The sequence below is a fragment of the Prionailurus bengalensis genome, chromosome E2 (assembly GCF_016509475.1).
Source record: "Prionailurus bengalensis isolate Pbe53 chromosome E2, Fcat_Pben_1.1_paternal_pri, whole genome shotgun sequence".
Taxonomy (NCBI): Eukaryota; Metazoa; Chordata; class Mammalia; order Carnivora; family Felidae; genus Prionailurus; species Prionailurus bengalensis.
The window spans coordinates 13399599-13414407 of record NC_057352.1 but is presented as its reverse complement, the minus strand read 5'-3'; the positions used below and the strand labels follow the sequence as shown (position 1 = coordinate 13414407).

General features: G+C 51.4%; 1 protein-coding gene across 5 annotated transcripts in view; it reads left to right on the top strand.

Moving 5' to 3' along the window:
* GRIK5 (glutamate ionotropic receptor kainate type subunit 5) overlaps window positions 1-14809 on the top strand; it is a 57949-nt gene that overhangs the window by 18447 nt on the left and 24693 nt on the right. For all 5 annotated transcript variants that reach the window (XM_043598758.1, XM_043598760.1, XM_043598757.1 and 2 more), the window contains one exon: window positions 5995-6198. In XM_043598758.1, the coding sequence (XP_043454693.1) occupies window positions 5995-6198 (204 nt within the window). The remainder of the gene's footprint in view (window positions 1-5994; window positions 6199-14809) is intronic.

Genomic DNA, 14809 nt, shown 5'->3' with positions numbered 1-14809 from the left:
CATTCATTCATTCACCATTCATTCATTCCACAAATAGTTACTGAAGTTACTGTGCACCAGACCTTACACAAATGCCGGAAGCATATGAATAGTCACAGATGGTCTTGTGGTTTCCTTACTCTTGGGTGGCACTGGGGGAGGGGATCCCAGTCTGATGGAGGAGACAGACCTGGACATAATAATTCCAACACAGAATAATGAGGGGACCCCCTCCCGAAGAAAGAAGGAACTGATTCAGCTTCAGAAGGTTTGAGGAAAACGTCACAAAAGTGGTGGCGTTAGACAGGGCTTCAGAAGCTGTGAAGGGGGTGCACCTGGGTGGTTCAGCCGGTTAAGCGTGCGACTTTGTCTCAGGTCATGATCTCACGGTTTGTGGGTTCGAGCCCCGAGCTGGGCTCTGTATTGACAGCGCGGATCCTGCTTGGGATTCTGTGTTCTTCTCTCTTTCTCTCTGTCTCACTCTCTGAAAAATAAACAAACATCTAAAAAAAGAAGCTGTATAGGAGTGGGGAGCACACAGAGGGAAGGGCCGGACATCCCCAGAAGCATGAGCTATAGGAGCAGGGGGCCTTAGGAAATGTTTGCCAGACTGGACGTGGAGGCGGTGGCCTCATGTGCACAGCTGGGCCTGCCCATTTGTTCACCGGTGTTTTCTGACTTGTATTCCCGCAGCAGGGGCTGTGGGGCGGGAGGGGGAGCTGATGTGGGGGTTGAGGCTGGCAGAGGGGCTGGGTGTGAGGGAGCAGGGGGAGCAGGGGGAGGTCCGAGATGGAGGGGAGGCTGTCCCAGGGGTGAGGCCTCACTGCTCTGGAGCCGAGAGGGTGGCTGGTACCACGATTGAGAGAGGCCCCACAGGGAAGCTAGGGTGCAAAAGAAGGGCCAAGGTGGGGCACCTGGGGGGCTCAGTCAGTTAAGTGTCTGACTCAGTTTCAGTTCAGGTCATGATCTCACGGTTCGTGAGTTCGAGTCCTGCATCGGGCTTTGTGCTGACAGTGTGGAGCCTTCTCCCTCTCTCCCTCTCTCTCTGCCCTTCTTGCACTTTCGTGCTCTCTCTCTCTCAAAATACTAAACTTTAAAGGAAAAATAAATAAATAAAAATAAAATTAACAAAAAGGCCCAATGAGGCAAGGCTGTGCAGGGCTCTCCCTCAGCCTCCAGCCCCTCTCCCTCCTGCAGAGTTTTCCCAGAACACTTGGTGGACCCTGTGATGGTCTTCGTCAAGCTGGGACATTTCATCCTTCTCTTTGGTGACTCTGGGGTCGGTCAGCCCTCACTCTCCTCCTGACTTCACCCCCTACCGCTTCAGGTAGTCTATACCTTCATCTATAAAATGGGTCTAATAATCCCACCTTGAAGGCCTGTGGGAGGATTGCATGAGGTAAGAAAGCCGCCTGCTTTCCCAGCATGAAAGGCATGCTCTCCTTGCATCCTTGATAAGCTAGCACCCGCCATGGCTGATATCTCAGTGCTGTGCCAATTCTTGGCTTCTGTTAGTCTTCCCGACAGCCCTGAGCTCGGTACCCTTCTGACCCTCATGCCCACCATATTGTGGTTTTCATTTCCATTTCCCATTTCCCTAACAGGCAGGTTGACCACCTTTTTTGCGGTTTATTGGCTCTTTGACAATTGTCTTCTTTTTAAATGTCTATTTATTTATTTTGAATAGGGGGGGGAGGAGGGGGGGGCGGGGAGGGGGAGAATCCCAAGCAGACCCCGAGCCGTCAGTGCAAAGCCCTACACGGGGCTCGATCTCACAAACTGTGAGGTAATGACCTGAGCCAAAACCACGAGTTGGACACAACCAACTGAGCCACCCAGGCGCCCCAACAGTCTTCTTTTGGGAAGTCCCCCATCCAAGTCCTTTTTTGTTTTTAATTAAAAAAAATGGGGATATATGACCTTTTTACTGATTTGTGAGTTATTTCTATTTTCTGGATACAAGTTCTCACCAGATACGTGTATTGCAGATATCTTCCCCTTTGTGGCTTGCCTCTTCACTTTCAATCTTTTGGTGAAAGGGGAAGATTTTTAATTTTACTAAAGTCCATTTATCCATGTTTTCTGTTCCTTTTTGATTAATGCTTTTAGAAGTTATAATTTTTTTTTACTGTTTGTTTATATTTGAGAGAGTGTGTGTGTGTGTGAACAGGGAAGGGGTAGAGAGAGAGGGAGACACAGAATCCAAAGCAGGCTCCAGGCTCCGAGCTGTCAGCACAGAGCCTGACACAGGGCTCGGACTCACGAGCCATGAGATCATGATTTGAGCCGAAGGCAGACGCTTAACCTACTAAGCCACCTAGTTGCCCCGATGCTTTTAGAATTTAAGAATTCTTTGCCTACACCAAGGTCATGAAGATAGTCTTCTATTCGTTTTCTAAAAACTTAATCATTTTACCTTTTACGATTAGAGCTACAATCCACATGAAGTTGATTTTTATGTACCATGTGAGGCAAGGGCTCAGAATATTTATTTCACGTGGATGTTCAATTGAGCAGCACATTTATTAAAGATGACCATTCTTTCTCCTTCACCAGTCTCACCTTTGTGATAAAGCATCTTCTTTTTTAAGAGTAAAGATTTTACTATTTTTAAGTAATCTCTACACCCAATGCGGGGCTTGAACTCACAACCTTGAGATCCAGAATTGCACACTCTACCCACCGAGCCAACCAGGTGCCCCTCAAGTATCTCTTTATGTGTGGGTTTCCAAGCTCCCTGTTCTATTGTCAGTTTGTCTATCTTTGGTCCCATACTACATTGTTTCAAATACCATAGCTTTAAAGCTTATTTTATTTATTTATTTTTTAAATGTTTATTTATTTATTTATTTATTTATTTTTTAATTTTTGAAGAGCACGGGCAGGAGAGGGGCAGAGAGAGAGGGAGACACAGAATCTGAAGCAGGCTCGAGGTTCTGAGCTGTCAGCACAGAGCTCGATGCGGGACTTGAACCCACAAACTGCAAGGTTGTGAACTGAGCTGAAGTCGGACGCTTAATTGAGCCACCTAGGTGCCCCATCAAATACCATAGCTGTAAATTAAGTATTAATTAATACCCAATAGGGTCAATTCTCCAGTTTCTTCTTTAAGATTGCTCTGGCTTTTCCTGACCATTTGTGTTTCTGTATACATTTAGATATCCTACTTCAAAAAATTTTAATATTTTAATATTTAGTATTAAAATGTTTAATTAAAACAATTCATCATATCAAGGAAGACACACAAGTTAATACAAACCTATGTGGGGTGCCTGGGTGGCGCAGTCGGTTAAGCATCCAACTTCAGCCAGGTCACGATCTCGCGGTCCGTGAGTTCGAGCCCCGCGTTGGCCTCTGGGCTGATGGCTCAGAGCCTGGAGCCTGTTTCCGATTCTGTGTCTCCCTCTCTCTCTGCCCTCCCCCGTTCATGCTCTGTCTCTCTCTGTCCCAAAAATAAATAAACGTTGAAAAAAAAATTAAAAAAAAAAATACAAACCTATGTAAAATAGAACCCAAACAGCACCTGCGGGTGGGGAGTGAAAAGTCAGGCTCCTTCTCCCTCCAGGTGCCCATTTTTTCCCTCAGAGGCCACATCCTTCCAGAAGCTTCTATGCATGTACAAGCACTGAGTCTTTCCTTCACAAAGAGTAGCATATTGTACACGTTGTTCTGTGGCTTTTTTTTTCTCTTAATATATCCGATAGAACTTGTTATTTTCGTAGTTGCCTAGGAGTCTTTGATGACATCAATAATCTTTTTAACCTGTCCCAAATTAGGCTGTTGCAGTCTTTGTTCCCACCGGGAGCTGTGCTGCCATGATTCTGTCGGGCGTACATTTTATGTACAGATGCGCAGCCATTTGTGGGATGGATTCTTAGAATCAGACTTAGCACCAGCCCACTGTCTGCAGTACTTCCGCAGAAGGCTCTGAACAAGTCTGAAAACCCTGAATGAGCGGCTCCATAAGACCCTTGCTTCTGATGATCTGGGGCTCCCTGCTGAGTCCTAGATCATTGTTTTCTGATCCTGACTTCTGTTCACAGGCCCCAGTCTCTGTTTCTGACCTTATTAAGCTCAGACCCTGATCCTGAGACCTTGAACCCAGATCCACCACCCAAGCGCCTCAGCCTTGAATTAGGAGATCAGCTGAGCCCTGGTGGAAGGAACAAGGGCTTCACTGAACGTGCCCGGGAACCGGGTTTTGAGCCCCAGCTTCGCCCCACCTTCCCTCCCCACTGCCCTGCTTCACCGCCACGTAGCCTTGGACAAGACACATGACCTCCCTGAGCTTCCCTGCTCTGTATATCGAAAGAGCTTGGGGAGAACCTCCCAGCTCTAATGCTGGGTCCAGTCTGGGTCCCCCGTCTGTCTGGCTTCTCCCATGCCGCTCTCTGGTTCTGTCCACCTTGGTTCTGTCTGGCACGGGGCTTAAGAGCAGAGCTCTGGAGTCAGACCAGCTTGTCCGTCTCGGCCGCTTACTACTTCACTTCTTGGGACCTCAGTGTCCTCATCTCTAAAACAGAGGTAATAATATCGACTTCCCACGCCGACAGAATAGCTGTCACACAGCAAGCCTGCAAGAAATTCTAGCTACCGCTGCTATTATTAGGATTATCTCACATTCCTACTCCCAGTTCCACAGTTTTGGGCTTGGAAAGGCAGCTTCGTTGGAGAGTGAGAAGCACTGATTTCCCTCCATCCCACTACCCCCCAGCTGTGGGGCTTGGTGTGGTCCCGGAATCCAGAGCCTATAATAAGACCTGGCCTCATCGTCCCTGTCGCCGTGTAACCAGTCGCCTCACTTGACCTCTGTGAGCCTCAGTTTCCACATGTGTAAAATGAGTCTGATGATGCCTCCGGTGTGAGGTCAGTGCCAGGAGTTAAAGCGACTCTTTCCAGCAAGCACATGCAGTGCAGGGGCTGGGCACATAGCAGGGATTCCGTGGGAGGTAACCATTGTGGAGATTCTTGCCAAGGCCTCCCCCCACCCCACCTACCGCCACCGCTGTGTCCTGAGTCCTAACTTCCTTTGTGCCTAAGTCTGAAGTGACACTATACAAACACCCGTTCAGACAATAACCGTGTCAAGATAAGATTCCCTTTTTGCTGACATCATCTTCATATGCCTCGTCTTACTAGCCCTTTGGCACATTTCCTCTGCCTTTGTGCTTATTTGGTGCACTGGGGGTCAGTAAGGTTTGCTGGAACCCCTCAGAAATAAGCATCAAGGTAGCAAACCTCTGCACAGTCTCAGGTTATTTGTTTAGCCTGCAAAGCATCACAAGGATTGGTATTTGAATGTGTGTGGTTGTTAACCTTTATAATCAGGACGTTTTACAAAACAGCCGAGGTTTCCAACATTCTTGACATTGGGCCATCTGGCATCTCAAGCCTGCTTCCCTGGTGGTGGTGGTGGTGGTGGTGGTGTAGGCTGGAGCTAAGTCCTGGTGGCCCTCTGATCCCGTGCTAGCTCATCAAGTCAGTTCAGTGGGTCGCTACTGGTCGTGTAGGAAAGCGAGGTAGAGCAGGACAGAAAATAATCAGGGTGTGCTGCCCTTAGTCACTAAGGGTATGGACCATTTCAAGGAACAAAGTCTTATTTAAGTGCCTGTGTGCGCGCACGCATGTGTGGCTCGCATTGGAAGGTAAAATGTATTTCTTACTGTGAGGTCCTAGTCAGAAATCTGAAAGCCCCTGTTCCAGTTTGGCATAATCTCCCAACAGTGTGATTCACTCTTAGGTTACTAACGCGCCTCCCCTGGTAGGCATTTGAGTTTGAGACAATTGAGCATCAGGTTGGCTGGTGGAGATTAAAACAGCTCCCCGTGATCTGCCAGAGGGGAAGCCCCCAGCGTCTGTGGCCCTAGCTTCCAGGCCCACTCCGCACCCTGAGCGTTTGTGCGCAAGGAACGGAGGCGGTGACTCCATCCCGCAGCGCGGTGGATTCCTGATCTGCGCTCCCCCAGCAGCCGCTGGACACCCGGGCCCTGACCTCGCTTCTCTGCTGCTTCCCAGGAGAACCCGTATGTCATGCGGCGGCCAAACTTCCAGGCCCTGTCCGGGAATGAGCGCTTCGAGGGCTTCTGCGTGGACATGCTGCGGGAGCTGGCTGAGCTGCTGCGCTTCCGCTACCGCCTACGGCTGGTGGAAGACGGGCTGTACGGGGCGCCCGAGCCCAACGGCTCCTGGACGGGCATGGTCGGCGAGCTCATCAACCGGGTACGGCCGGGCCGGGTCTGGGGAAGGGGCGTGGCCCAGGTGGGTGTGGGGAGGCCACCCGCCAGTGGCACTTCAGCCAGCCAGCCTAGTGCCTAACAAGAGGTGCGCCGTGTTGCTGTGCCTGGTGAGCACCATGGGGCAGGCGCGGTGTGGAGGATGAGAGGCGATGTGTCACCTCCAGTGGCCTGCTTTGCCTTGCCAGATGCTCCCCTAACGCCACCTTGGCTTAGCTGGCTCTCAGAGATGTTTTGGGTGAACAAGAAGAGACATGGAGCTGGAATCGGACAAAGACTGAGGAGGTCGAGAGAGGCTTCCTACAGGAGGCAGGGCTGGGCCAGGAGGACAGGGGTAGGGCTCGCTGGTGCACTGTGCCCCACACCCGCTGGGAGGGCCTCACACATGGCAGACCTCAGGGCTGCCTGTTGAACTCATTTATTGAGCACCTACTGTGTGCCTTGCACCATGCTGGGCGTAGGCTATAGCAGTAAGCACAGTGGACCTGCCTGGACCCTGCTCTCAAAAGCTTAGGGTGTCCTTAGGATGCAGGAACGCAGATGACCACAAGACAGCCTTTGGGGCTGTGACGGAGAAAATTCAGAGAAGGGACCCAGAGGAGGCTTCCGACCTAGCCAGGCATCCAGGGAGGCCTTCCCAGAAGAGGTGACACCCAAGCAGATTCCCAAGGTGTGTGAGGCAGTCAGCAAGGTGAGGGGATATGGGAAGAAGGGAATGTGTTCAGAGAAGAGGAAATGGCATTTATAGAAGGGGAGTCAGGGTGAGAGAGAATGGGGTCCCTTGGAAGGGCCTTGAGTGTGGGTGGGATTTGGATGAAGGGGAGGAGGGGAGAGAGGCAGGGGTGTGGGAGGTGGTAGGCAAGGGTGCTGTGGAAAGAGTATTTTGTTGGAGTCAGACCAGTCTGGGTTTGAATCCTCAGGTGAGTTGTCTCTCTTTCCTGAACCTCTGTTTTTCCCTGCCTAGGATGGGGATAAGGAGGCCTCATGGGTCTGTCATGAGGGTTTCGGGAAACAGGGACAGTACCGCACGTGTTGTTTGTCAGAGGCAGGAGGACTCAATATGTGGTCCCTCCTTGTATTTATTCTAGGCAGGAGAAAACCATGTAGGTGAACGCCTGGGGGCAGGACTGTGTCCTGGGAGACAGGCCCCAGGCTTGCGGCTCACCTAGGGCAGGTGCACAGAGCAGGGACCTGTGGTCACGAATAGTCACGGAAGCCTTGACATTGGACTTGGCTGAGGACATCCAGGATCCTCACCCTCCTGTCTCCTCCATCCCATAATTCACTGCATCCAAACCCCTGAATGTCACCAGGGTAGACTTGAGAAGGCCACTTTGCTTAACAAGGGCATTTATTCCTCAGGGCACTGATTTTCAAAAGCTGTTTTGACTGCAGAACCTTTTTTCCCAATTGAAAGCACTCTCAGAACCCTTGGACAAAGCCGAATAACTCTGGTGGAGGCAGAGTGGGGGTGTCCCTGGAGTCCTGGTGGCTAGGTCTCTCCCCGCCTCACCCCAGGGGCAGGCCTGAGGCACTGCCCCACAGCTGCTAGCCTGTTTGAAATCTTCTGTCCTGGGTGGGTTTGAAGGGCCTGAGGCCAGAAACTGAGAAGACAGGGGGCAAGGAGAGCTGGTGGCCCAGCTCCCACCAGACTGGCCTGCTTCCCCATGACCTCCATTTCCACATCCTGGTCCTCAGTCATGTAGGCTCAGAACCATTCATTCATCGGTGTCCCCAGAAATAAGCAGATTCTAGGAGAGTAGCCCCTGACTTAACCCCCAGTGCCTCCGGCCTACCTGAGGGGAGGAGGCTTTGGCCTGATGGTATCATCTGGGGCAAGCATAAGACAGAGGCCAGGAGCTTTTCTGATGGGCTGCTGTGATTGTGGTCCCGAGTCCTGTTTGAATCGTGGCTTTGCGGCCTATTAGCGGTGTGACCTCGGGGAAGTTACTCAACTTCTCTGTAACATCATTTCTTCAACAGTATAATTGAGGAAATAATAGTCACTAGTACGCACAGCTGTCACAAGCATGAAACGAGTTATTCCTGGGGCTTAGAATAGGGCCTGGCAGGTAGTGGGTACTATAAGCATATGCTCTATTCTGTATTCTTTTTCTTTTTAAATTTTTTATGTTTATTTTATTTTTGAGAGAGAGAGCGCGCGCAAGCGGGGGAGGGCAGAGAGAGAGAGGGAGACACAGAATCTGAAGCAGGCTCCAGGCTCTGAGCTGTCAGCACAGAGCCCGATGTAGGGCTCTAACTCACCAACTGTGAGATTATGACCAGAGCCGAAGTTGGACGTTCAACCAACTGAGCCACCTAGGCACCCTTCTATTCTATATTCTTATTAACGTTCTTCCTACCAGCCTGGCCAGCACGTGCATACATTCACGTGTTTGTTCTCAAACCAGCTAGCATATGCCTGGGCCTACTGTGTGCCAGGCCTGTGCTGTACCCTGGGGATACAGTGGCCAGGCCTGGCGTTGCTATTACTGAGCAGGTTAAGAGTTGGGTCGTCAGTAGGAGGTTCCTGGTATGTGTCCCCAAGGTTTCAACTGGCTCAAGTGAGGAAACCGAATCACTTGGGCTGAGGGGTCAGCAGGATGGCCTGCAGGGAGGGAGGGGGATGGCAAAGGGGGGACAGGGGGAGGGCTTGGTGACTGCCTGGGGCGGGGGACGTAGGAGAGAGGACTGAGCCTCTCTGTTGCTGGGCAGCTGGGTGACGGCGGTGACATTTAGGGAGAGAACACTGGAGGAGGAGCAGGCTGGGAACACGAAGGGTGGGCGGGGCTTGGCCCTGCAGAGGCTCAGCTGCCTGCCTGCCTGCCGTGGGATGGCCAAGTACACGGAGATTCGTGCGGTACTCGGGTTCTCCCGGCCGCAGCCACAGCAGCAGCCTTTGTTGACTCCACACCACACGCCGGAGGCTTTTCAAGTGTTACTTAATGATCCTAACAATCACTGTCCTCCCACTGCTGCTCTGGGGCTCAGAGGCGAAGGGATTTCCACACCACCCTCCCCTCCCACGGGGCTGCAGCCAGGTGCCTCCGACCTCAGGTCCTTCCCAGACACCCAGCAGGTACTTGGCAAGCTCAGAGTGGACAGGATGATGCCCACTCACGCTGGCTTTCTGAACTGTATTAACCCCACCCCATGAGGAGGGCCTGGTCTCAGCCCAGTTTTCTCTAATGGAGAGAGTGAGGCACCAAGGTCCTATGTCTAGGCCACACGGCTAGTGACCGGCAGAGCCAGGGCTGGCCCCCAACAGGCTGGCCCAGAACTGATGAGTGACTTCCAGATGGAAGCCAGCCCGGGGCACCGGAATCTTCCCAGTCACCCCACCTGTCCCCAGGCCAGTCTTGAATTCCGGTCCGTTTATTCCACCCAGTGGCCACTGCTGGAATTGGCCTTCTCCCTGTCCTCACTGCTGTGGCCGTGAGTTCAGGCCCCGGCCCCTCGGACCTGCCTCCTCACTGGCCTCTTGGCCTCCTAGCTCTCTCCCTTCTGGTTTGTCCCCCAGTAGGATCTTCTACAATGCCAGTCTGACCTGTCACTCACACGTTGTAGCCATAGTGCCCCACACCATAAAGTCTGTGCCCACAGGCCCCGCCCTCAAGGGCAAAGCGGATATCTTAGGTTGGTCCAGGGAAGCAGACTCTGATGTGGAGATTAGCAGGCAGGAGGCCCCCTTGGAAACCAGCCTTGTGAGGGAGTGAAGGAACCGGCCTGGGCAGAGTTAAGACTCTGCAGTTACGACTGGCTCTGTGGCGGGGGAGCTGGAGCTCTGGAGCCGGAATGGCCTCAAAGACAGCCCCCGAGGTGAGGGGCAGGACTTTAAATGCCCCACCGGCCTGTCATTGGAAGGGGCTGTCCTCAGGGAGGGTCAGTGCCTTGGGCGAGGAAGCTCTTCCACCCACAGAGCTGAGAGGGATCAGCCACCAGCACCCTTGGCAGCTGGGGCAGTGAGTGCCCCATCCTGAAGGACGGTTGGGGTGGCCTCCGCGGAGACCCCCTATGGCCAGCAGCTAGTTACAAGTCAGGCGGAGCCAGCCTCAGGTGCCCACGTGATCCCCGCGCAACAGGTCGCCTCTCTGAACTCAGTGTCCTCTCTTGAAATGGAGATGAAATTACTGCTGTCACAGAGTCTTGTGGGGAGTGGGTGAGGGAGAGTACAAGGTCCCAGAGCAGAGCCTGGATCACGGGGCCTTGCGGGTAAGGAGTTTGGATGTCATTTTCTGTTTTCTTTTCTTCTTCCTTTTGATATTTATTTTTGAGAGAGAGAGCGTGTGCGCACATGTGCGAGCAAGGGAAGGCCAGAGAGACAGGGAGACAGAGAATTCCAAGCAGGCTCTGTGCTGTCAGTGCAGAGCCCGATGTGGGGCTCAAACTCACGAGCTGTGAGATCATGACCTGAGCCAAAGTCAAGACTCAGGCGCTTAACCGACTGAGACACCCGGGTGCCCCCTGGATGTTATTTTCATTGTGTGTGAAGCCAGTGGAAGGATTTACGCAGGAAATGTGATGTGATCTCATTTGTTTCTGCTTTATTTGTTGAGGTAAAATTCATATCATGTAAAATGAACCACGTTAACGTGTATAACTCAGCGGCATTTAGCATATTCACAATGTTGTACAACCACCACCTCTACCTAGTGCTGAAACATTTTTGTGACCCCCAGAGAAAACCCCATACCCATGAAGCAGTCAGCTCCCATTCCCCCTTTCCCCAGCTCCCAACAACCACCAGTCTGCTAACCCCTGCCACCAATCTCTCTGTCTCCCTGGATTTACTTATTCTAAATATTTCATGTAAATGGAGTCATCCAATATGTGGCCTTTTTTGTGTGGCTTCTTTCACTCAGCGTCACGTGTTCAAGGTTCACCCGTGTTGTAGCATGGATCAGGACCATATTCCTGTGTAGGGCTGAATAATGTTCCATTGTACGGACGTATGACCTTAATTTTCGAATCATTTAAAAATGATCACTCCAGCTGCTCTCTTGAGAAAGAGCGTAATGGGAGAAGAGTAGACCCAGGATGGTCCATTTAGAAGTCCACTGGAGGGTTCAGAAGGCAGAAAGAAGGTGGCTTATACTCCAGTGCTGGCCATGTTGGGTGTGCTCACAAGGGAAAGAGTCAAGGGTGACTGCAGGATGTGGCCTAAGCAGCTGGGTGGGTGGTGAGTCTGGTTTCCCCCATGGGGAGGACGTTGGAGGAGCTGTTTGGTGGATTTGGGGAAATAAGAGTTGTCTCTGGGGATGGGTTGTTGGAAGTGACTCTCTGAAATTCAAGAGGAGAAATACGGATTTCATTGTGCAGCTGAGCATGAATTATTTAACTCATCCCCTGTTTGGGTGGTTTCCAGTTTTTGCTAGTGTAGACAATGCCACCATCAACTGGGCTGTGGATCTGTGGGTGTCTTCCTGGAGGATAAACTCCAAACAGCGGAAGCGCCGGGTCAGAGAGCGTGAACGATGTTGTTTAAGTGGAGACTGCCAGATGGATGTTCGAAAACGTTCCGCCAATTTGTATTCCCACCAGAAGTGCACGAGAATGTCAGATTTCCCACACTTTTGCCAACAAGAGGTATTATCAATCTTTAAAAACAACAACAACAAAAAAACCCCAAAAAACCTCTGCCGATCGGAAAGGCCAAAAATAATACCTAAATGTTTCAACCTAAACAGAGTGTTACATAGCTGTATACTAATCCCCATGTGGAGAGACTGTGATTTAGCGAAGCCTTTTTTTTTTTTTTTGTATTTAGTTGTTTTCAGGTATTTTTATTTGTCTTTATGCACCCAAGCACGGTCTGCATTGCAGCTGATTAGAACTGATTCTCTGAATAGAATGACTAGGTAAAAGAGGAGGTCCCTTCGTATGGCTTTTGTTCTATATTATCCAGCCGCTTTCCGGAAAAGCTTACAGCAGTTTCTATACAGGCTCCCCCTCCCACAGAGGGTTGTGATTGGCTTTTAGATAGACAACCCCCACCCCTGCCCTGCTGCCTGCTGTCATTTTAACTAATTAATTAAAGTTTTTAACGTTTATTACTTTTGAGAGAGAAAGAGTGAGCTGTGTGAGCCGGGGAGGGGCAGAGAGAGGGAGACACAGAATCCGAAGCAGGCTCCAGGCTCTGAGCCGTCAGCACAGAGCCTGACCCGGGGCTCGAACTCACAAACCGCGAGATCATGACTTGAGCTGAAGTCAGACCCTTAACCGACTGAGCCACTCAGGTGTCCCCCACCATCATTTTTATAGATGGCGGATCACTTTGATTTTTCCTGGTGGACCACAGCAGGCCTTATGTGGTCAGGTGATAGATGGAGTCTGAGCCAAGCTCCACTCAGAATGGGTCCGATAGGTCCTCAGACCCACCCTGTGTTTTTCCGTGGTCCCACTCGTATAATTGCAGCCAGCGGAATCCCACACTGGCTCGCTGAACCGTGGAGTCGGGGCTGTTACCGTCAAAGAACTGAGCGGAAGCCCCTAGAATTCCCTGTCCTTCCCAGGATAGTAATCCAAAAGCAATTCTACGTCCTTTGGGGGAATTGCAGAGATTAGTGCCGCCATTAACGGCTTGAAAGAAGCAGAGGTAGTGATCTCATCCCCAGTCAACTGGCCGGTTCGGCCTGTGCGGAAGGCAGATGGATCTTGGACAAGGACTGTGGATTATTGTAAATGTAATCAGGCGGTGACTCTGATTGCGGTGGCCGCACCAAATTAAGTAGCTTTGCTGGAGGAAGTCAACACAGCCCTTGGCAGCTGGTGTGAGCTACTGACCTGGCAAATGCTTTTTGAGGTCCACCAGGAGTCTTCAGTCTTGCCTCCGGGTGATACCTGTTTCCTTGCTTTCTGCCATCACATAGGCCACAGAGAACTTGATGTTGACAGTGCACCCGGGGTCACGCTGGTCTGCTCCACTGGCAATATTACACCGATCAGATCTCGTGAGCAGGAAATCGCGTTTAAGGGGGTTGGCAGTCAACGTGCTGTTGACATCAGCCGGTCAGGATCCAATCTGGAGACAAAAATAGCACCAGGTACTTGAATGGAATCCCAACAGCTACTTGAACAGAGAGGATTTGGTGTAAAGAATTGTTACCTGAATGTAAAGTTGTTAACCAGATAACTGGAAGGGTAGAAAGCGAACTAAGGGATCACAGGGTGGCAGGAAGCAGCCACCGTCCTGAGGGCCTAAGGGGACAGGGGAAGAAGTTGGAAAGATTAACACTTAGAAACTCAGACAAAGGGCCCCACGGAGCTGAAACTCAGACTTCTGAGGAGGGGGTGCTGTTTGTCTGGTACTGGTGATGGTCGGGTGGGGCTTGGGGATTTGGGGATAAGTTGTGTGCTGGTTCAGCCCATTTACTAGAAACCCACAGGGCTTTTCATTTTGAGGGAGGCCCAGAGCACGCGAAGACCGCTGCAGGTGCCAGCTGTGTGCAAGCTGATCTACCACCTGGGCCTGATGACCCAGCAGATCAGGGACGTGCAGAGTGCTGGTGGCAAATAGGGACACTGGCACCTGGAGGTGACTCACGGTGCAGACCTCTGGGGTTTGGGAGCAGATTGTGCCCTCTTCTGCAGATTAACTGTTCTCCTTTTGAGAAAGTGCTCGTTAGTGGGCCCTCCTCGAGGCTGAACCGTGCGTGACCCTGCGGCCCGAGTGCTCTCGTGACCTGGCTGTCGTCATTTCTGCATCAGTCAGGGTCCTCCCAGGACACAGGTTGTCCCAGAGAGTCATTCACTAGGAACCAAGTTGTTAACTAGGTAACTACGAGGGTAAAAGTTGAATTCCAAGGCAGGCCTCAGCAAACTTTTTCCTGTCAAGGGCCAGATAGGAAATCTTTTTGGCTTTCAGACCATACTGTCACAACTACTCAACTCTTGTGCCGGGTGGAAAGCAGTCATAGGCAATAAATACCTAAACAGTTGGGCCTGGGGGTGTTCCAATAAAACTTTATTCACAAAATCAGGCAGATGGACCGGACTTGGCCTGAGGGCCGCAGTTTGCACACCCTTGCTCTCCAGGTGTCATGGAGGTTGCAAGGCGGGAAATGGCTGCTTCCCTAGCTCTGAAGGAACTCTTCTTTAGAGAGAAGAACCAAAACTGCTGGAAGCTTAAGAGGCAGGTGCTTGCTGGCTGGCGCTGGCTTCCCCGAATGGGGCTTGGTGAGGCCGATGAGGCCCGTTCTACAAATGCAGGGAAGCCACAAACTGGATTAAATGCTGCCCTGGGAGGATCCACTGAGAGCAAGCCCAAAGGAGCAGGCAGGTCCCTTCTTCCTCCAGCCTTGCAGCGTCCCGCTATCGCCCCCTATTGGCAGAGTCTGACAGCGAGCTGATGGCAAAACAGAAACAGCTGGGATAGAGGGCTTTTGGGGCTGGGGGACAATCACGAATGCTTTGGTTGGTTGGCCTGTGGGCATTTAGACAGCCCTATCTATCCCATCATTTCTACAGGTGGCTCATCCTTTGGATTTCTCCGGATTTCATTCCAGAGATTAAATGTCAGGGTCCCCTTGTGGAGGAAAATCTTCTTTAGGAAATCAGTGACTGTGCTAGGAAATTGAGGGTGAGGAGGAAGAGGTAGG